Source organism: Amphiura filiformis, chromosome 19 (genome assembly GCF_039555335.1).
Source record: "Amphiura filiformis chromosome 19, Afil_fr2py, whole genome shotgun sequence".
Classification (NCBI taxonomy): Eukaryota; Metazoa; Echinodermata; class Ophiuroidea; order Amphilepidida; family Amphiuridae; genus Amphiura; species Amphiura filiformis.
In genome coordinates, this window is record NC_092646.1 from 38346035 (window position 1) to 38370410 (window position 24376).

Genomic DNA, 24376 nt, shown 5'->3' on the forward strand with positions numbered 1-24376 from the left:
TTTGTTGGGGAGGCCACTTCAGGTGGCTTTTCAACAGCGGGGACTGGATCCAATACTGGAGGAATTACCTTGCCGGGTGGAGCCGGTGGCTTCAGATCTTCCGGCTTTTCCTTTTGCAGTAATAAATGTGGGGGTGGCGGCATTTTGATGGGAGGTGACGTTACAGGTTTGGGAGCATCCTTAGGCTCTGCCAAAGTGTCTGGCGGAGGCCCCGAAGAAGTTACTTTTAGAATTGATTTGGGCAAAGCTGGTTCCGTTGTGCTATTTTTGAGAATCGACTTGATTGGCGGCGACACTGGTGCCGGTTCCGGAGCCGGTACTGGTTTCGGAGCTGCATCGTGATTTACAGGAGGAGGGAGATCGTCAAATAAACTTAAGCCTCCAGGCACTGGATGAGGTCCTTTGGGGCTTAAGATTGCCGGCTTGGGCATAGGACCATTGGTATCACTGGCACTGTTTTTGTTCGGTCCTGAATCTGTTTTAGTACTGCTTGGTGTAGGTTGTTCACTGGGAGGTGCTACACTTACAGGTGGCGGTCCACTTGTAGTTGATACACTTACAGGTGGCGGTACACTTGCAGGTGGCACACTTGCAGGTGGCACACTTACAGGTGGCACACTTACAGGTGGCACACTTACAGGTGGCACACTTACAGGGGGTACACCTACAGGGGGTACACTTGGAGGTGGTACACCTGGAACATCAAATCGACTTTTTCTAGGTGGGCCAGAGGCGTCTGAGGTTGTGCAGCTGCATCTTTAGCCGGCGTGTCACTTGATTCATTCGGACCTCTTAATCCCGCCAGTAAAGGTGGCACTGTTTTCGATGGCGATGGCAGTAGTGGTTGCTTTGCCTGAGCGTTAGGTTCTGTTGAAGCTTTGCCTGGCACAGATGAACCTTCCTTTGGTTTCTCTGTACCAGGACCTGGCGCAGCCGACTTGTCCTGTTCCTGTTCATCTTTATCACGGTCTCTATCCCTACCACGATCGCGGAACCTATCTCTGTCTCGGCTTCTATCGCGGTCTCGGTCGCCATCTCTATCACGTCGATCTCTATCCCTATCTCTGCCTCCCCTGTCGCGGTCTCGATCTCTCCCTCGGTCGCGATCTCTGTCTCTATCATCTCGTCGCCGATCATCGCGTCTCCGTCTCCAATCATCTTCCGGTGGTCTATCCCATTCGCCATCTCGTCCTCTCATGTCTCTAGGTGGCATATCTCTTGGCATCATATCATGGGGTGGCATGTCTCCCCGGGGTGGTGGCATGTCTCCCCGAGGTGGTGGCATACCCCGTGGAGGCATATCACGAGGTGGACCTGGACCCCACCTCCTTTCAGGCCAATCACCTCTTCCTCTATCATTTCTCCAGTCCCTTTCCATACCACCTCTCGATTCCTCTAGCCTTTCTTGGAATGGTGGGTCTCGGTCTGGCGGACCAGGTCTTCCCATATCTGGCCCTGGCGGCCTAGGGTCGTCCCATATCGGGTCCAGGTGGCCCAGGTCGTCCCATATCTGGTCCAGGTGGCCCAGGTCGTCCCATTTCTGGTCCAGGGGGCCCTGGTCGTCCCATTTCTGGTCCAGGTCCTCCTGGTCTAATAAGTCCAGGTGGCCCTGGTCTACCAGGCCCGGGTGGCCGGGGTGGGCCACCTGGTGGACCACCAGGTGGGCCAGGTCTACCTCTTTCAGGAGGACCCCCTCTCCATCTATCACCCCCTCTGTCTGGGAATGGTTCACGCCCTTGTTCTCGTTCATCATCAGGCCCACCATCTTCTCGATTTCCAAGCAGTGGTGGCCTATCATCTCTACCTAGTAGAGGCGGTGGCCTGTTATCTCGATTGCCAAGTAATGGAGGCCTTTCATCTCTGTTGCCAAGTTGCATTCCCTGTGGTGGGACTGGGCCTCTCTGCTGTGAAAGCAAAGGTAGAGGACCCCTTGGGTTCAACATTCCGTGTGGTGGGCCAGGATGTCTCATCCCAGCCATGGGATATTGTATTGCTCCGCCGGGTCCCATGCGTATAACATTAACTGGTCCCTGGACGGCAAAATGTGGGCCGGCTCCGGGCAATCGCATCCTGAATCCCGGTGCTATACTCTGAGTTAACAAAGGCTGCCCTTGCACACTGACAATAGGTCTCATCATGTGCATCCCTGGTCCTTGCAATCTCAAACCCTCGCTGACCATTGGTCTCTGGCCAGGTGGAGTTCCTGCTTGACTAAACACAGGTCTTCCTGGCATTCCCGGATGATCCTGGGATGTTGGACTTTCAGCCTCCGACGCCTTTCCTTGCATATGATTTGGCGGAAGAGGATTTTTCAGTATGCTTTTAAATTTTGGTTCTGGTCTGTTTTCACCACTTGGGCTGCCTGGGTTTGGAAGCAGCCCACGCGTAATCCGCCAGGTCCATCTGGCTTGGGCATTGGCAACAGCCCTTGTCTTCCGCTAGCATTTGGAGAATTTACTGATTTGGCCGGAGGGAACATGGTGGCCCCATCAGTTCCCGATCAGAATCGTGTTTATCATTATCATCTTTCTTATCTCTGTCATTCATATCTGGAGTACCAGGCCGCGGTGAGCCCTCTTTGTTTTGCAGGTTAGGTGGAAGCATATTGCCAAGCGGTGGTCTACCACCATGCATTTGATGGAAGAACCCACGGGTGGTCGAATCTGTGGACGGAATCGGGCAATCCTGGCGCATCGGTAGATTAAATCCATGTGCTACGGCACCATGTTGTGCCAGCATTTGATTAAGCTGCAAAGGGTTTTTGATTAAAGCCGACAGCGGGAATCCTGGTCTGAGGCCAGGTGGCATATTTGGCTGTGGCTGTCCATTTGAATTTGAACTCCCTGGAACTACTAGACTCTTGCCTATAAGATGGGAAGCAGAGGTTGTTGGTGGCATGTCTTTATTTTCCTCTTTTTCTTGAGGAGATTTGTCCATTTGAGGTATAGCTGCAATAGATCGAGGATCACCCTGTCCCAGAATTCCTGGCATTTGTCCCGGTTGAAATCCGGGCTGTTGGCTCGTTGGTGGAGGAACACCTGAAGGCACAATCCCTGGATTAGGCATTCCACCGGGTGGCGGAACACCAGTTGGAGGTTGGAATCCGGGCGGAAAGCGTATTCCCGGCGGCGGAACTTGCGGACTGAACCCCATGAACGGAGGAAACACACCACCTGGAAAACCGACGGGCATTCGAATCATGTGTGGCGGCATTCCAGCGGTTGCATTGGGCATGGCTTGTGCCTGCGATCCCGGCGGCGGTATCAAGGCGTGGGCATGTTACCCGGCAACAGCCGGTATCCCCATAGGTTGAGCCAGTGGATTGATAGGCTGTCCAGCTGGAATTGGTTGGCCAGGTAGAGGCACTGACGGCAGGGATGGGATTGGTGTCTCGGCAGGGGTTGGTTCTTGCGGCGTTAACGACTCCCATTTGCCTATTCCCGTTTGAGGGTTAATTACTACCGGTTTAGGTACTTCGGCTATTACTGGTACTTCTATCGGCTCATCTGCAGGAATCAATCAAATGAGAAAACGAGCATTTAGTAGCAAGAATTCATCACACAATGCTAAAACAAAAATTTGATTTACATTACAACCTTATTTCAATCTCATACAGCCTTGGACAGGCCACTAAGACCTTGTTTTTCCCATGATGCCTCTCCACTCTCCCAGAGATCAAACATCACACCAATCTATGGGTGGTACACAACCTGACGGGTACTTGACACAACTAGTGAAACTGGACATATAGATAGTACAGACCCTTCCATTTTTAACATCAGTATGTGTTGCAAACCTGTTTTGTTCAATAGGTGAATATACTCATTTTTGTAGGCAGGCTGACTCGGAGGTCAAACTATGATAAGATGAGATTGCCTCAGTTTGGGCCTGTCATATATTTACTCTAGCAGGGGTGAACTCGCAATGTGACAACAGAAATGACACACTGAGATAACTTAATCCTGCAAAAACATTAGTTCAATTCTGACTATCTGTCATCAACTATTAGTTCATTTTTCGAAAGATTTTGATGTGGTTCTGTCATCTCTATATCTGGCTTAAAATATTTCACTTCAATGAAGTTAAGTTGAAAGTGTGTAACACATTCACAATATTACTTTTAGTAGCCATCTTCAGGGTAACCAAGGGTCCCGAACTGAACTGGCGCATATAAAACATGTGCCAACAATTAAGCTGTAGAAGTGAGTGTGACATAATAAGTTAACTACCATAGCAATAGATGAATACAATTTTGACTATATCGCCCTGCACTACAACAAGCAGGTTGCACTCATCACCTGTGTATGTATTCAATCATAAGATTGAATACAATACCGCTCTATTCAAAGATACCACAATCTTACAGGTGTGAGTGATCAGCATGATATGGTTCAAATAGGTACCGTGTGAACGTTGTAGCAGGGCGATATAGTCAAAAATTATATTCATCTATTGGTAATGGTAGTTAATCGGATTAATCCGGTCACTTCTACAGCGAACATCTTTTAATTCTTAATTTTATGAAGTACTATGGATATATCTGCTTGACCTACTTACGACTAATTCATTTTAATTTTTTTTAAACCAATTTCAGGCAATTATGATGGGAACTTTCTGTTCCAATGTCCGACTTACCCGTCTTTTTCAACTCTGGGGGCAAGGAATCGTTGTCTATATGTCCAGATTGTGAGAATCTAACTAGGTTTCCATCTGCAGGGAGTTTATTCCAGGGGATATAAGAGACACCTTTGTCCACATCCCAGTAGTCTTTGACATCGCTCTCCTTCATGTTCTTAGCTGGTGCCCATGCAACCTGTTCGGAAAAAAGACAAAATTATATTATAGTGGAAGAAATGTTCCAAACTAATCTGTTCACCTAATGTGTTACCTGTTCCCACAATTCCTAGAAATTTGTACTTATTTGTACAATTTTCATACTGTAAACTGTGCAGATTAATAAATGGGCTTTTAAAATGATACCAGGAGATCCATTTAACTAACTTTTAACTCTATCTCAACTGTTTGCAAGTCACAAATACCCAATACTAGACGTAACTTTACGAAGGGTCTCTGTAGTCAATCCCTATTACTTATGAAGGGTACCGTTCGAACTTACGAAACTTTTTAAGTCAAGTGAAATGGACCCCTCCCTGATCTGATACATCCACTATATATACTTTTGAAGATATGATAGGATTTGCCAAGATCTTTTGGGTGTTGGTGTACATGTACATGCTCTGAGAAATAAAGCAATGCATTTCTGTAAGTACAAATCACTGAATGGGGATATTGAAAATCTGCTTATTTTTATGGCTTCACTGACTTCCTTCACTTTATTAGTTGAGCCCTGGCAGCAATTGCATCCTAGTTTATCAATAAATATGTAAAATAAATAATTAAAAATACATTTATAAGTACTACAGGGGATCACAACCAGTCTTCAAATTATTTTTTTACCTTTGCACCCCATTTTGAAAGTTGTGGTGCAATTTTATCTGACGCAGAGAAATTTGAAGTGCAGTCACAGACAATCAACATGTAAAGTGAGTACAATGTGGTATCACAATTTTGCACCACACTTTTGAAGTTGCATCGCAACAGGCGACTTTTGGGGTGTAAATTGCACTGCTATAGGGCTTAGTTCGAACATAGATCGCAACCAATGATGATTACTTACCTTTGGCGTGTGTCCAAATAATTTCCCTCGTTTCAATTCCTTCAAGGCTTTGGCTGCATCGGAACGATTCTCGACGCAAACGTATGCGCAACCCCTAGGCGCCACCACCTGCAAGGAACAACACAATTAATATCATTAACCACTATTTTACTCATGAGTGATCTGTAAGAATTTGCTACCACCACCAATTTGTTGGCATTGTTCATTATCACGGTGGACAGGTGTGGTTTGAGCACTAACACTATGGACTCATCCCAATGGCATAGTTCAATAACCTCAATTAAACAAACCTTAGTGGGAATTTGACCTCAAGTTGCAGAGCAGAGTTTTTGTACCCAAATTTTCAAAGGTCATTCAAATGAATGTGCAAATGTATTGAAGTTAAAGAACCGTGCCCTGATAGATGAGTATGTTTTTGATCCTAGTGTAATATTTCTACGTTTAATATTTATGGGACACGCATCTAAATTTCACAGTGGTCTACATTATATGAGGACAAACCGGCAACGGGAAAGCAAACCGCCATTTCTTAATATCAGTATGCTTTGCAAACCTGTTTTCTTCAGTAGGTGAACGTACTTGTTTTTGTAGGCAGGCTGACTCGGAGGTCAAACTATAATAGATGAGATTGCCTCAGTTTGGGCCTGTCACATATTTACTCTAGCAGGGGTGAACTCGCAATGTGACAACAGAAATGGCACACTGAGATAACTTAATCCTGCAAAATCATTGTTCAAGTCTGATTATTTGTCATTAACTTATGGTTCCTTGCTGAAAGATATGGACGTGGTTCTGTATCTCTGAATTCTGATTTTGTCCACTCACTCTCAACTTTCAGTTAATTTCACTTTAAGGGGTCGGTCACCCACCTTTGCACAGTATTTTTTGTGGGACCCGAGAACAAATCAGACGTACCAAATTGCAAAATTCTGAATACGAGGAATGTCCTTCTGATATTAAATGATTTTTTGAAATTGGCGATATAATACAAATTTTATGATGAATTAATAAAAAGTAGACATTTAACAGTCCTCTAAGTAAACTTAATAAACCTAAACATTTATTAATATGAAAATTGCGACCTTTCGTATTGTTGATATACATTTTTTTACCAAAAAGACCACCAAAATATTTTAAGTGTTTTGGGGGGAAAATGGCCTCATCCAATCCAACGGTTGCCATGATGCCCTTTTGAAACATTGCAAATTGCCTTTTCAATGAAAATCCAAGGCAATTATCAACTTGCCCCAAAAACTTGCCCTGCCTCTTCAGAGCTGACTTTATGTTCTTCAGATTGAACAACAGTGCACAGCAAAGCATGATGCAGTAGAATATAATTTCTAGCTGTAATATTTATGGGTTACGCATCTCAATTTCAATAGTCTACATTACATTTAAGGACAAAACCTGTTTTTCTTCAAGGTGAACATACTCGTTTTTGTAGGCAGGCTGACTCGGAGGTCAAACTACGATAGATGAGATTGCCTCAGTTTGGGCCTGTCACATATTTATTCTAGCAGGGGTGAACTCGCAATGTGACAACAGAAATGGCACACTGAGATAACTTAATCCTGCAAGTAAAATGGGCTATTCCATTTAGAATCCACACTACCCCTGGGGCAGATTTAGCTGAAGTCTTCCACAGAGGGAGTATAAGTTTTGAATAGAATAGACAATTGGGTAACTTCCATTCGAAATAATCACTCCAGTTGTGAAAGATATAGGTTAAGTCATAATACAGGGGGAGTATGGGTTTCAAAACTCTTTGACATTTGAAAACATACTCCCCCTGTGGAAGATATTTCCAAAATCTTCCACAGGGGTACCGTGGACTTCAACTGGAATAACCCAATGCTTCAGAGCATGAAATTCTATGTCAAAACATCAGAAACATGTTTTCCTATGAACATCACTCAGCTGGATAGTACAGAGATCCATATATATAAGGGGTTTGACTGTACTGGTTTGATTATTTTATTACCTACTGGAATAGATCTAAAACATGTCAATTCCAGACTCACCTCGACTGATAGAACAGTGCCAAATTCTTCCATCATCTGACGAATCTCAAACTCACTAGTTGTCTTTGGTACACGGCCTATCCATATGGTTGTTGTACACACTGCAAAACAGGAGAGAATATACTGTATCACTAGTACAAAGTATAGGATATTATTAAAGCAAAGTGATTGAGGGGCAGTTGACTTGATTACCTCCTGGATACTTCTCTCAATCAACTTAATTACAGATATTGGGATATTCCATTTAAAATTCACACTACCCCTGGGTAGATTTTGGAAAATATCTTCCACAGGGGTGTATGAATATCAAATTAAATGAACACATTAGTAGTACAGATTTGAAACCCACTCTGCAACAGTGATTCAGGTTGAATCTTATTCAGAGGGTGTATGAAACTCAAATGGAGCTGCCTAATGTGTTCATTCCATTTGAAATTCATACTCCCCTGTGGAAGATATTTCAAAATCTTCCACAGAGGTAGTGTGAATTTTAAATGGAATAGCCAAATTTCTCTTACACATGACCGCCACAGCACCACCTGACACCAGAGACACCATTAACCAAGAGAAAACATTTCAGAAACAGACGAGCGCAACATTGTGCAGTACTGATGTTACGATACTCTTACTAGACTGTTGATGTTTGCCCAAGACCAGCCCAATACATTTAGTGTTTTGCTTACAGTTTTTGTTAGAGAAGAACAGCAGTTGTTTACATTTTGAGACCGGGCAGAGCGTAAACACGGAAGTGGGGTTCTGATTGGCTGAATCGTCTGACAATCATAGCAACAGACCGATAATCTGATCGGCCGATTATGCGTCCAACCATTGGTTGACTCAGATCGACATCTTTAAGCTGTGTTTGTCACTCATGAACAGGGTGCTTGCAAGGGACTGCAGTTCTCTGAAACCCAGTGTTGTGCTTACCACTCATATGTTTGTCCTTTGTAAATGGCAATCCTAGTTTTTCTCTCTCTAGCAATCGTTCCTCCTCCTCTCTATCCTCCTTTTCCCTCTCTTCCCGTTCTTTCCTTCTGTCTCTGCGATCTCTTGATCGGGATCGCTTGCCATGTCGTGATGAGCGTTCTCTTGAGCGGGACCTCTTCTTCCGTTTGGACCTTGATCGGGATCGGGAGCGTGATCGTGACCGTGATCTTGATCGTCGTGACCTTTTTGGTGATCTTGAGCTGAAAGCAAACAAAATTTAATTTCATTACGAGTTTCAGACTTCTGGCCAAGTGTTCTAGCAGCCACTTAGACCTCAATACAAGCCAACTTTTACTTCTGGCCACCAAATTATGTACTTTATGGATATGGACCAGAGCAGATTGATAAGCAGTCCCATGGTACAACTGAAACATCCGGGTACTTGAGAACCAGTCTACTAGAAATTTCAATTGAATGAATACAGCTGTCAAACGCGTACATTCTCTGCATACACTGTGTTATGAACGCCCGCGTGTGCGCAACGCGGAAGTGAATCCAACCTTGCCAACTCACTCATGATTGGTTAGTATTTTCATTATTGTATTCATGGTCGTGCGTTGGCGTTGTACTTTGAAATACGCGACATACAAAATCCGTCGCATCGCGTACAGCTGTTGGCAGCTGTGTCCATTAAATTGAAATTTTTACTTTTAGTATACCGATTTCTTGTACTTTGACTTTTATTCCTCATTCAAATGTGGGTCGATAGTAACAAAAAAGAGCTCATTTGAACAGGGTACCGATGTTCTTTTCAGGGATCATCTCAAAACGCTTATCGACCTAAGTTTTGGTCATATTTTGTGTGTTTGAAAATCGCATCTTTGGAACGGGAATCAACAGTGAGCAATTGTGTGAAACTCTGTGATTACTAGACTGGTTTTCAAGTACCCGGATGTTTCAGTTGTATCATGGAACTGCTTATAAATCTTCTCTGGATATGGACTACCTTCTAATCAGGAACACAATGGCAATGCATTTGCTCATTGTCATTCTTTGGTGCAATTTTACTTGGGGGGGGGGTCCATTTATAACCAGGCATGTGACTAGTAACATGTTCAATTTACAGAAACTTGATATTTTGCCTATAGATGTTAATGCTGGTTTCATACTTTCCTACCACTTGCCGCTTTGCTGCAATTTTGCTTCACTGCAGTTACACCAGAAACGCTAGCGGTGACCAGCGGCAAGCGAATATATCAATCACTCCACTTGAATTCAAGTCAACTCGGGAGCAGTGCCGCTCTGACGTATGAGAACAAGATACGATTTTTGGCGGTGATGAGTGGCAACATTAGCATTCATAGTCACGCCCCTGCCACACAAAGGTGTGCCACTCCGCTTGCAGAAAAGAACAAGCCGCATGATTTAGCAGCGGCAAGCGGCAGAAAGCATGAGGCCAGCATTAGGATTCCGGAAATGTAAAAAAAAATTAAAAATTAGAAATTCTTTTTTACATTTTCGGATTTTTTTATATTGACAAGACATTTGGTTTGCTCCTTCACCTACACCACCTGGAGACAACTCACCCCCATCTGCTACGTCTATCACGGGACCGCTTATGTCTTGGGGACCTCTCCTCTTCTTCATCCACCTGGCCTTCCTCCTCATCATCCTCTATGATCTCCATCACCTCTGGCTCTTCTTCCACTGGAATAGGAGTGGGGGCGGGAGCAGGTGCGGGAGTGGGAGTGGGGGCAGGGGCGGTCTTCTTCTCCGCTGCAGGTTCTGGTGGCATGGCTGGTTCTGGAGGCTGTTGAAAATAAACATGATCTTATATATTAGTTATCTATGGAAGTATGTTTAAATTAAAAATATTACTCCTGCTATACAGGATCTAGGTTTGATTCTCCTTGAACACTGCTTTCTTAACCTGGTTCGGTGAGATCCACTTTCCTTGATATACCGTACAATTCCATCTACAAGCAAATTTATTTTAAAAAAGTTTGTCTCAAAGCTCCTCAGATGCTGAAAATCTGATGTGGTTTTTATTTTGATAAATTTTCCGATTTACATATTCAATCAAATTTGAAAATAATCTTTGCCAAGCACATGATTGCACTGATATTCAATATTTTACATGTGTATATATATTGTATGAGCGTAAGCCACAATAAATTGAACCAGAGATTTGCCAGATTGACAAGCTATCTGAGACAGTAAGCAGGCCTTCCTTGTCTTTTGAGGTGAGTGAGAGTGATCACTCGCCATCACTCACCTAAAATGAAGCTGAGGAGAGCTTTTTATCACTCGCCTTCATTTGGTGTAATAATAATACAAGTGATTAAAATCACTCGCCTACAGCTCACCTGACAAGTTTTGAGGAGAGTGATTTGTCACTTGCCAGCAATTTTCAAAAGACAAGGCCTGAGTAAGGCTCTCACTTAACAGGTAATCATGTACTCCTCCCCACCGAGGAGTAGCCCACTGACCGCATCTGAGGTCCTAAAAGCGCACCATTGAAGCAATCTTATTACTCAATACCCTCCACACTCATGGATAAAGTGGTGCTTTAGAATTAACTAGATTTTAATGTGGCACTTTAAGGACGTCAAGTAGAGGACCCCTGCTCCAACAAATACACAATTTACACAACAATCATTATAGACTGTGATGACACATTGATGTGGCTGTTTTTAAATGATTCTCTATTAGTGAGAATGAGTGAGCTATGGTGTTTGGAATGTTAGTTATGACATGTAAATTAATGACTGCAGGATAAAATATGCCCGGTGGTTGACAAAGATGTTAGATCCGTTTGTCATTCTGTAGAGGAAATAAATGTCCTTCCGGATTATCCAACCGTAATTATAGCCAGCAAACGTCATATTTCAAGTGCACATTGCGATATATGTGTGAAACGCATAGTGATGAATATGAGCCCGAAGCGCTACATGCACATTCCAGATTTTCATTCAATTTCAGGCATTTATCAAAATATAACTACCTCAGGGCAGAAGCTTCAGGAGTTTTGGTCCCCATGCATTGCAGTCCAATATGGTGTCTCACCACAGAATTATGCACAAGGTTATAACCTGAGATGAATATTACTAAAGAGATACAAAGCAATGCACAGCCCTATTGTTATCACGTATCGATCACATTCCAAGGTCTTCCACGGTAGCTTCCGCACAGAACGGTCACTTGACACTTTTGTGTCCTAATTCAGGATAAGGTGGTTAAATTTAACATATGTGACACGATCAAGAGAAATGATTCGGATGTCGTAAATATTGATTTTGTGATATTGTCCAAGAAAGTGTTAAAAGTCTTTTGTTTTACATTGTTTTCAGCGATTGATAAATTGATGTAATTTTGCAAAGAACAGTCGTATCAACATCGGGTTTTCAGTTTCAGAAAGCTCTAAATGTCTTCTTTAGAAACATATAATTATGTAAAACTCATTTTCGACCAGGGTCGACATGTGACTCATTCTCCTTGATCATGTCACATATTTTGATCACTTGATTTGTGTTTAGAAAATATCACAGAATGTAACTAGCACTGCAGCTGATGACACAGCTGGCGAATACTGTAAACAACTTTCTGACCCCAGTGTATTGATTCGAACCCCGGAAGTGAAGCTGTATAATTGATTTGAGCGTGCGCAGTATAAAGCAGGCAAGGGTAGAGCTAGCGCGATTTGCATAACAATATACGTGGGAGACCTGGATCGCTGCATACAAGGTATGAATGAACAGAGCTTCGTATCTCTTTTGTTATATTCATCTCGGGTTATAACAGAGTCCCTACTCTCCAAATCTAACCTCATTGATGAGTTACGCACAAGGATATATATATGCAGAGTCCCTACTCTCCAAATCTAACCTCAGAGTTGCAAAGAACCGAGCAATGACCGACAAGACAAGTCCTGTGCTCTTGTCATGAATTCCAACTCTTATCTGCCACAAACACATAATAATTTATTCACAAGACGGACACAAAATCTATCTACATTGTAGCTTTGATACAGACCTTTGGCTGCTGGAAGCCCCCGTGTGGTGCCATCTGTGGGGGTGGGTGGTGCATTGGCATCTGACCCATTGGAGGGTGCCCTCCTGGGGGAGGGTGACCCATCGGTGGTGGTCCCATAGGGGCTGGAATGTCATACGGGATGAAAGAGAATACTAGTATTTGGAAAAGCTGCTTTTATTTTTTCTGCTTTTTTTTTCAGGGAATAGGGGAAACTGTCGATTGGCGAGGCAATGAAAGCGGTCAATTGGAGCAATTATACAGACTTTCTGCCGAAGTGTCTTAAATATGCTATAATCAAGTCAGGCCAGCTTAAAAAGTTTAGTTAACCATGTTGTTTCCATGACAGAAGACACAGGACTTGCAGACAGTATTAGCAGATTCAATTTGATTTCTTTTTGTTTTTTAACATTTCTTTGGTTTTGAAGGGGAAAACATATTTCTTTGGTTTTGAAGGGGAAAAAAGTGAAACAAAACACCACATCCTTTTTTGAAAACTGTGCATCTCTGAAGAATGGTGCGCAATGAAAATGGGCAATGAACCAATGTTTATGTTGATCATAGAGGCAAGCTACGAGTGCTGTTATGATGTTACGAAAGAGGTGAAATGGCAGTAGACATTAAAATAGAGTTGTTATACAAGCTTCTTGCAAAGACTTCTCAAAGCAGCAACAAAACATAATTTTAATAAAGGCCTGAACTTCGTGTGGAGGGGGCCTCTTCTGTCTAATCATGATATTTATTTACAGCATGGATTAGTAGGTGAATGCGAGTTAGTGTTAGCATGGCAAGTTGTTTCTGTGGATATGAATAACACCTCTTTTTTAGAGATAATGAGTGAGCTTCAGGCCATGAAAATAAATATAGTCATCACATTCACAACACAAATAATTTCTCTCACTATTATACTTAGCTCTAGTCCTATTTTACTATGTCTCATCACAAGTTAAGACTGAACGCCATGTTGGATTTTGTAGTGGCTGACTCAAATCGGTGCGTTTAACACGGTAGCGTCACCAGCGTACGTACAATCACCCTTCTACGCATGTGTATACGCCCCACTGAATTAGGTTAGCGTGCCCGATTTAAATCTGCCATAACGAAATCCAACATGGCGTTACACTCAACTAGAGACGAGGCAGAATATACACCCTATTCGCATCACCATGGCAATGACTCTAGTCCTCAAATGAATTGCTAAAGGAATTACGATCGGCACCTGTACTGTGTTGGGCCTAGAAAATGCACACAAAACTATAATCTATAACAGGCCTTACACTTCATTCAACTTCAATGAACCACTTTCACCTTGTGCGATCCTGGTACACGATTAATACAGGTAAGGTAAGGTAAATTTTTAAATTATTCCGTGGTGTGCTGTGTGTCAAACGAAAGCGCAAAAGTGATAAACAGCACTCTGATTGGCCGATCAACGGTCATGACAACAAGACAGCAGACTTAATGGTCATCTGTGAGTAGAAGGGAAGGAGACCTCGCCTCTTTTACGCGATCGCCGATCACCAGCGCGTACCCAGACCGCGGAAGAACTATATAATTCATTTTAGGGACCAGTCAGGTTGATGCATTATAGGGTCACTCCACAATACTTTGCTTTACCTCCTGTTTGGTAGCGCCATCAGTGCTTTTAGGCAATTGTGCCGACACACCACCCTCGTACATGTGTGTATACAGCATACGCTCTGAACAAATGACAACTGCAACCTACAAGTACGCATCTGTGTCACTACCAAACTCGAGGTCAAGTACAGGTCACTGCACTATTACAGACAAATCCACTCACCCGAGGCTGAAAGTTTCCGTGCGCGCCCATCGGTCCCATCTGTGGCGGGGGCTGGTGTATGTTGAAGTGGCCGGGCATCCCAGGATGGCCCATAGGAGGAGGGTGTCCCATCATTGGTGGGGGATGTCCCATGGGAGGCGGTTGTCCCATGTGAAAGCCGGGGAACTGATGCGGTGGCAGCATCTGCTGGGATTTCAGCTGCTGCGCCAACTGTTGTACTGCTTGCATATTTGGGATTGAGCTGCAATATAAAATGAGCTCGATTAGTATTCTGTTCTTGTTTCCGTCTTCATACATTAATTATTATGCAATTTACAATCGTAACACTCATTTTCCACTTCTTGGTGGATCACAAGAGACACAAGATTCACCTGATCCACGACTATCAATAAATATTGGCAAATTTTTGGTTTCTACTTGTGAGAATTATGGGTTAAACTGTACGCACACTGCTCTTCCGAGGATGTTTAGGTAAGGTTCCACTTTAAACAGGGGTGTGAGTGATCTCAAAGAGGAAAAGCACTGAAATATGCTCAAAATGGGCTGAAAATGAAAGAAAAAGCTAAAAATTTGCCTCAAAGAAATTTCCAAAAAAGAGGAATTCAGCTTAAAAGAGGAGATTTCACACCTCTGTTTAAATACAAATGCAATTATTGCATTGGACGGAACGAGCAGACCCAGTATCGCCAGGCTAAAAGAATTCTTGAGTCTGACCCAAGTCGGACCCACAACTACCTTTCTGCTCTAATATCACCGTACGCAATGCCAAGGAATTACCATGATCACTATCCACTTGATTGATCAATATCACCCTACAAATGTCAGAACCCTACAAATGTCAGTACTAATTACTGACCAATATGTACAAGTTACGGTATAACAAATTTGGTTTAAGTCCTTGAGTTGTGCGAGTACAGACGGTAGTTGTGTGAGCAGATTATTTTTATATAACTTACACAGGTGGTGGGGCGTCTGTTTGGGCTGGTTCTGGGGCTCGTCTTCCATCGTCCTCATCCTCATCTCCGTAGTCAAAGTCCAGCAGAGCCTGCAGGAAGGAAATTTAAAAATGAATATTGGAATTTTATCAAAAATACTGTATCAACAGATTCAACACCACCCTGCTATCTATCTGCTAATAAACTGGGTGTTACTGTACACACATGAATATTTCATGCAAGATGAACTATGAGCACTTTTTACACACGACTGGCACAGCGTCATCACTCAACTACATCATCATCACCTAACTATTGTGAAACGATGGAGCACATTTATCCCATCTACAAGTTCCCACATATGGTGCCATAGGACTTCCAAGATCCTGACCAAGACACAATCAACTGGTTGTGCAAGGATCTACCCATCTACACTGTGATAACTTAATCCCGAGAGGAACGAAATAAACACACATGGAAAAGGGGCTAACTCGGTGGGTTTATCCCGATGCCCCACCTTTCAAATGAACCAACAGTTCATACAGGTGTTCATAATGAAGGTTTCCATTTTGTCCCATCTGACACTGCATTTCAACTGCTTAGTGCCAGAAGTGGGAAGTGCAATAGCTGCCCTGTGGCCATTTGGCAATTTACACACAGTATATTGTACTCATCTACACATGGCAGCTATTGCACTTACCCACTTCTGGCACTAAACAGTCGATTTATCCCCTGTGCAAACCCCTTATTTATGCCACTGCTTCGTAAATTCTATACCTGGACATTTTTCAACAAGCAGTTTCAGTTTGGCACTCACCTTGTTGAATCCTACTTGTCCTTTACCGTCAGCCCCACTGGTCGGGGGAATCGAGGTTATAGGCCGCGAGGGGGCAGATGTCATCGACGCAGCGGAAGTACCCGACGGGGCAGACGTGGCAGGTGCAACCGCTTTGTTTGCAATGGTGGCCTGGTTGGTCAGCTCGGTCAGCTGCTGGGTGAGGGCTTGGATTTGAGACATCATGTTGCTGTCCAGGAATGCAGCAGGTGGGGCAGCCGGTTTGGTCATCTCTTTCTGCTTCTTCAGCTCCTGCTGGAGTTGCTGTAGCTGCTGAAGCTGCTGCTGTTGCTGGTAAGTGAGACGGGTTAAGTAATAATTAGCAATATAATGTAATTAACTCATATGACCGTAACTTGGTTTATTTTTTAATAGAATTATTCCTTTCCTTTATATCAAAAACATGTACTCCTTGTTTTATGCTCTATCAACGTTTGGTTTACAGATAGATTGGTCTACATATTTTTACACTAGAAATTCAAATTCAATCCAACTGTTCACGAGTTGGACACCCAGAATCAACCAGAATATTGTCCACATTTGCAGAACAAAACCCCTCCCAAACTTTACCAACTTACTTCCTGTGTCTGTTTTGACTGCTGCAGTATCTTTTCCACCTTTTCCACCGTCTTGTCACCCATAGGCGATGGTTTGCCCTTTGAGTGCTGCGCGGCTGCCTGTGCCTTTGATGGTGCCTTTGAGGTCGGCGGCTTCTCAACCTCATTGTGCTTTAGCCAGGCGCTCACCTCCGACTTCACCTCCGACGTGGACTTCTCTGGCTTGTCTGACACCGGACTGACAACAGCTGGAACTACAAATGAAGTAAAAAAAAGTTATTGATTTTCTATATGCACACTAAAATATGCAGTCAAATCTTGAAGAATTTGATCATGTATAAAGTGCAAATTCTGACACAACTAGAACACAAGCTCAAAATAGAGGAGGGAAAAAGGTGATTTGCCTCAGAAAATGCAAAAACATAAACCTAAATTTTGTTAGAAGTCCTGCCCAGAGCTTCTGGAGGGTTTTGCCTGGATCCCCCTCCCTTGTGCTTTTGCTCCGGACTCATGCTCCAGATTTTACTGGCCAGTGAAATTATCTAGGTTTTAAATTTTGGATACTACATGTACAGTATGACTAACCTTTATCTGGATCAGCCATGTCGAGCAGCGGCTGAATGATATCAGCGTTGAAAACGCCATTCTTCTGCCACAGATTGAGCACCCTCACTATCTTGGCTTTGTCATCAGTTGGACACTTGAACAGAAACTGAAAGGTCGTGTGGATGTTCTTCAAGAAACGGGGCGCAAACACGTCCTTCTCCGGGCTGAACTGGTGGCGAGACTGGCGCACTATGGAGTCGATGACGTACAGACCCGGCACTTTATATTCTGGCCGACACTGTCAGAGGAAAGAAACAACAAATCGCACAATAATGACAATTACGTTGTCCTGAATGTCATAAAAACCAGGCTCCTATAAATCGCCTGTCCGATTGCCGGGGCAATTAAAAATACTGCCGGGCAAGCTAAATCACCAGGCACTCTGCCCGGGCAATTGCAAAATTATTGTGCAAAGACGGCATTTACATGTGTAATATGACTTGCATATATTTTACTTACATTAATAGCAATGCAGACAAACAAACAAAATATATTTCTGCACTAAATTTCCAACTAATTTCCACTGTTAATTGTTATTGATCGCAGGCTATTCTCCAAAGCATACCCCGGTACATGCTAGTACATTGATTACACTGTACATATCACCTGTTCATATCGTGGGAATCCCCATTATCAAATGTTTTCAATATTAATGAGGTCAATCGGTATTTCCATGACCCTGAAACATGTACAGTGCATATCGCAGTGTATGTTACCGTACAAGCACATGTTTACTCTTTAATTATTAATGAGGTCAGTCTGATGACGTTATGCCTTTTCCCTGACCCCGAAACACGTACAGTGTATATCGTATGTACTGTATAATATGACCATGTATGTACGGCACTCATGAATTATTCAGCGCATGTGGTTGCCAGCCGTCGCAATTCAAGCCTGCCCTGGGAGAGTCATCTAATTTGCATAGAACATTATAGCTACAGGCTCACAGCCCACAGCGGCTCTTTGATCTTCTTGTTGTGCTTATTATTGAATTACCAAAAGATATTGGGGATCGGCCGGCGGCAGCATCAGCAACAAGGGGCTTTCCCTGACTATTAAAATCAGGTCACGACACTGCACATGTTATCAGTGCACAACGTTGTTCTGATGTTAACGTAAACAGTTAATTAATTTCTTTGGAGATATTATTCCATCATGGATTAATTTTTAATTCGCAAGTGGAAAGATGCAGATGCTCCTGATCGAGCTGATTCTGAAAGAGCCAGTGGAACATCTCAAGTGAGTCAACTAGGTCATACCGCGGTTGCGGTACCCTGTGCTATTTTTAGACAATTTTAGCTATTGCAATACTGCAACTTGTTGATGGTTTTCTTTCTCAAATTTTCGGGCATAATCGGGCAAGCAAAAGTTGACCTAAGCTTGCCCGATCGGGCAATTAAAAAATTTTTATCGGAGCCTGATAAAAACGCTTCTGCATGCCTTGATCGGAATCTGGTTCTGTACTGTGCAATCATCTGTCAATCAAAGAGTTACAAAGATGCAGGCATAGTGCTGGCAACAAAAAACGTTTTAAAAAAGTCCTTGAGGGCTCGCATAGAAATGCTTAGTGTATGTATTACGGGGGCCTACACTTCCACTTGTGTTTTTAATATCAATATCAAATTTTAAAATTTTAAATAGACTATTATTCCCCATTTTTTGGGTTCAGTTGCTTCGTAAAATGAAGTGTATTTTTTTAAAGCAGTCAAACCATGGTCAAACACAGTACCAGTACTTTTGTTCAATATTTTTGTTGCTCTGTTTAACTGTTGCTAGAATAATGTTGGGATTTGTTGATGTTTTATATACAAGAATTTCTATGCCTGCTCTGTGGATCGAGGTCAGTCCCAACTTGCTATTTTCATCTTAATCAGGCATGAGACTGCAATTTCCTAAAATGAAAATGCACAAAATTGGGCAAAAAAGTACCCAAAAACAGGCTAAAATTAAACAAACTTGAGGAAATTGTGACTAAAAAAACTGAATTCAGTTTTAAAACTGAAATGCTCATGCCTGCTTAATACCACTCTAGTTCACACATGCACTGTTTGGTTTTCCTCCCTTTCCTTTCATTGTAACATAGCTCCCCCCCCCCGGCTCTTGTATGTGTGAGCTAGCATGCCATACAAACCTTTTGAATGAACTTTTCCACACTCTGCACTACATGCTTGTAGAACTTGATAGCTTTGATGGCCGTCTTTGTGATATGGGTCATCTTAGCCCGCGAGATGGGCGGCTTACCCTCATAGAGGTTGGAGAGCTGCAAAGGAAAAAAAAAAATATAACGGTCAGAGTTTGTGGTCATCAGGGGTCCACAATATCAGCCTGTATAAAAAAAGCATTGTTGCAAGTCAAATCCACTAAACACAGAGCTCTGGTTACATCTTTTGTTACATTTGATGTACTATGAGGTAGGGTAGATCTACAATCCAGGATGATATATTGAGGCCATGCTAGTTGTACTTTTCAAGATACAAAGGTTTGAAGTTGGCCATATTTTCACAATTTTGTGTATACCCTATGGGGCTCTCCCGAACCGGCTGCTCCATTGACACATCTTACATATTGAGGTATAAATCTCAAAGTACTTGTCCTATTGACTTGGGGTTTTTTGTATTTGAAAAAGAACATAATTATCTACAAAATGACACCAAACTTTCTACAATAGGTAGGCCCCTATTATACTTTTAGGATAAACCTAACTTGAAGTGTGAAGAAAGCGTTTTCATGTTCTGCTCCATAAGGCTAAAAAAAAAAATTGTTTGTTTGTCCTCCACAACCATTTGAAAATTGGTGCGGGCGGGCGGATTTTTGTTTTTTTTTGTTTTTTTGTTTTGTTTTTAAGAGCATACAAATTCGGCAATGGTAGCCACTGTTTCAGTAGGAGAAACAGTACTCCACGGTCCATTTCTTTTCTCCCCCACCGCTATCTCCAGGCGGTAAATTGATCATCAGCAGTAGCGGAACATCTGACATTACATTATTAAATAATTCCCGTAAATTTAGGGATATAGGGGCACTTACAAGGCGATCTACAATCACTTTCCTTTCGCAAAAAACACATACGCAAACTGCGTAGAGTCGCCATGTTTGGACTGCATCACTTGAGCGTTGTTATGCAGACAATATAAATCACCACGTGAAAATATTTAAAAATCAAAAACTATTACATATATCATTCAAATATGTATTTCAAATGTATGAAAAATATTTTAATACAATGTATTTAGTACATTTTTTGTAATTTGTGAGAAAAATCGGTATATTTACACATTTTCACCCTGCGTTTTTGTCCACAAACAACGCTAGCTATCTGATATAAATTCAGTTCTTTTAATAGTACGATCGCCGAGTACAAAGTTCACAAACTGAAATATAGATTTGTATAGTGAGTTTGGACATGCGACCACACATATGATATGGTCTGCGTAAAATGCCTAAATCAAGACGTAAAAGTCGTAGAAAGGTAGAAAATCCAACAAAATCGATGTTTTTAAATTAAAGTTATGTGGAAAATGTTAAAAAAAAAAAAAATAGAAAAAAAAAAAAAGTTGTAGCGCGGGCGTAAAAATAGGTGCTTGATGGTCGAGGACAAACAAACAATTTTTTTTTTTTAGCCTAACAAGTAATTTTGGGCCTATAACTTGCTTTTCTGGCCAAAAATATTTTGAAAATTAAAAAAAAATAAAAAAATTTTTAGAACATAAGGCATGTCGAATGACAGCACTACTCCAGATCCATGAAATATTTTTTTTTTAAACGCAATTTTTTTTTAATTTGTTTATTTATTTTTTTTTTCAAATTTTTTTAATGATGGTAGCACTTGATGTTATGTCGAGGGACTCTCCAAATCCACGAAATATTTTTAAACAAATGCAATTATTTATTTAAAATTTTTTTTTTAATGATGGTAGCACTTGATGTTAGTAGGTCCAGGGACTCTCCAAATCCGCGAAATATTTTTTTATTGTTTTTTCACATTTTTTAATTTGTGTTTTTTTGTTTTTTCTAATTTTTAAAAATAATGATGGTAGCACTTGATGTTTAGGTCGAGGACTCTCCAAATCCATGAAATATTTCTAAAAAACACAATTTTTATATTTTTTTTATTGTTTTTTTTTTCAAATTTTTTTTTGGATAAAAACATATATGGTTGCATGTCATAAGTTGGGTATGCTAAAAGGGTGGAGGGATTACACTTTTCTGAAAATTGCGATACAAATTTGATTGGCTTTCTGTAACCCCATATCCTACAGCAGTGGTTGATACCTCATTTTAAGCCTAATATTATACTCTTTCAGTCTACTGAAGTATATAATTATAAATCATTCAGTAAAAAAATCACATCAGTTGAAATAAAAAATGCCAGGGGTGGAGGAGCAGGCGGATGTGGAGCAGGCGGATGCGGGAGTGTGCAATAGGGCATATGGTCGCATGTCATAAGTTGGGTATGCAAAAAGGGTGGAGGGATTACACTTTTCTGAAAATTGTGATTCAAATTTGATTGGCTTTCCGTAACCCCATATCCTACAGCAGTGGTTGATACCTCATTTTAAGCCTAATTTTATACTCTTTCAGTCTACTGAAGCATATAATTATACATTATTCAGTAAAAAAATCACATCAGTTGAAATGAAAATGCCAGGGGTGGAGGAGCAGGCGGATGTGGAGCAGGCGGATGCGGGAGTGTGCAATAGGGCCTATGTGAAAATTCACATGTCAGCATGTCAAAACTACTGCTTACTTTTTGAAATCTAGTGAGGGTATGATGTATTGACAGCTTTGAATGTTGAATTTGTACAACTAAAACAATTACTGACTACTTAAGGGTAGACGAGGCATTGTTGGTCGAAGCAACCAAAAAATCGATTTTCATTATCTAAATCAATATTTTATTGAAAATTAACACCGTGATGTTTTGCAAAAGTTCATTCTACAAATCGTATATTTTGAAAACTTGCTTAATTTATTGTTGTTAATGAGTTATGTACGTTTTACAAAAGTGTTGTTGTTTCAGCCCTCTTTACAACGTAACTCAAGAACCGCAGCACCTATAAAAGTATATCTGTGATATTTTAATTCTTCTACACGCTTCGCTATGAATTGAGCAATGCAGTTTTTGCCAAAGCGCACTACCATTTGTAAGATGCTGTGAACTACCAAATCACAACAGTTTAAAATAATTAATAACCTTAAGGTGGCACTACACCCCATGATAAATTTTGTGACTAATTTTGCATTTTTGTCAAAAAATAACTACACACTGGTAAAAAAAGTTAATGTATATTATAGGGTCAAAGAATCCAATTCCCTCACTGAAATTTCAGTGATTCAAGACAAGTGGTTCATATATATGTTTTAAGAAATAAGGTACATGTACATTCTAGCGATGCATACCTCTTTTCTTATCATAAATAACGTGCCGCTTGTCTTGAGTCACTGAAATTCCAGTGTAGTAACTGGATTCCTTGCCCCTATAATATACATAACTTTGTTACCAGTGTGTTATTATTTTTTGAGAAAAATGCAAAAATAGTCACAAATTTATCAAGGGGTGTAGTACCACCTTAAAGGGTATTAATGTTCCATTTTTTTTTTTTTTAATTTTTATTTTTAATGAAATCCTAGTTGAATTTCAGTATTTTTAGCAACATGCTAATGTACATTTCTCTTCTTGATATTCATTTCCTCAATAATAGAATAACCGTCTCACTAATTACTCGTAAAAAGGTCATTGACCTTCACAATGTAATTAACATACGTACAATTATTTCAAATAGTTCATTTGAAGCATTGATGTATTGAGAACATATCCTCCAAATCTGATGACGTTCTTGCATAAAATAAAACTTTTAGACTCATTTTTGTAATTGAGGTCCGATTTGAGAAAAATGCATTTGAAAATTGAGATTTACATAGACGCCTGTGTATTAATTAATGAATAATTAAGCATTATCTCAAAAATTAAGCATGTGTTAAGGTTAAAAATGGTGTTAATTATTAGAGGTTGTCAATATATACAACATATCAAACAATAATTTTTTTGTCATTTTTGACCATGTAATGGAAATTGTACCCAACTTATGACATGCGACCATATGTGAAAATTCACATGTCGGCATGTCTAAACTACTGGTTACTTTTTCAAATCTAGGGAGGGTATGATGTATTGACAGCTTTGAATGTTGAATTTGTACAAGGCCCATTTCACGGTTAGGCGCCACTTTTTGATTTTCAACGTATCTGGCCTGGCGTGTAAAAAATAATGGGGTTACAGAATTGACTGTTGGTGATTTTTCATTGTCTCTGTATAGCCTACCTCCACTAGCTTAATCGGCCTTTCTGCTTTTATCTTTCAGGGCGCACAGGGGTCAGAAGTGGTCAAAAACCACATTTTACTAGCAACCTAAAAACAGACATTTATTTTCCAATGCTGCCACTTTTAACTATGTTGAGCCTACCAGCTGCTTTTGTTGTTTTTATGTAATGAACAAGTTGCACTATACAGCCATACATGAACAAAGTAGTAGTTGTCAGTTAAACTAGCATGAGAACCATTTAAATTTCTGAATTCGGATGTGACATTTTCCGTTCACATCTATGTACCTTATTCAATGTGGAATAGATCGACTAATACTTTACATGAATGGCAAACTAGTGTGTTTTAGTAAAGTTCAGAGTCTTGTTACTATTTGTTGAACAAATTACACTTGTTGCTCTTAATACGTAGATACAGCGATATTTTGAATTTTTGCCAACAAATTCCGTTCACAATTTTGTCACATCCGATTAATTTTCCAAATAGTATAATTTATTAACAAATAAGTGGCAGAATTTGTTCTCCTTGATTTTTAAAATCTCCTGCTATAAGCTATCTAATGACACCATTTAATGAAAACTCCTTCATCAACTTAGCTTGCAGATGTCATTTCAAAGTTTCCGTTCACATGTGTCACATCCATGGTACCTGTCACATCCAAAATAGTTT

General features: G+C 41.1%; 1 protein-coding gene across 1 annotated transcript in view; it reads right to left on the minus strand.

Moving 5' to 3' along the window:
* Window positions 1–433: 433 nt before the first annotated feature.
* The window catches only part of LOC140140568 (uncharacterized), a 37090-nt gene continuing 13147 nt past the window's right edge, over window positions 434–24376 (minus strand). Inside the window, 15 exon segments of the mRNA XM_072162326.1 lie at window positions 434–1666; window positions 1668–2438; window positions 2470–3506; window positions 4636–4813; window positions 5678–5785; window positions 7699–7799; window positions 8626–8885; window positions 10212–10435; window positions 12658–12825; window positions 14456–14696; window positions 15412–15500; window positions 16208–16516; window positions 16804–17036; window positions 17368–17626; window positions 19520–19648. Of these exon segments, the coding sequence (XP_072018427.1) occupies window positions 665–1666; window positions 1668–2438; window positions 2470–3506; window positions 4636–4813; window positions 5678–5785; window positions 7699–7799; window positions 8626–8885; window positions 10212–10435; window positions 12658–12825; window positions 14456–14696; window positions 15412–15500; window positions 16208–16516; window positions 16804–17036; window positions 17368–17626; window positions 19520–19648 (5109 nt within the window). The 3' untranslated portion in view covers window positions 434–664.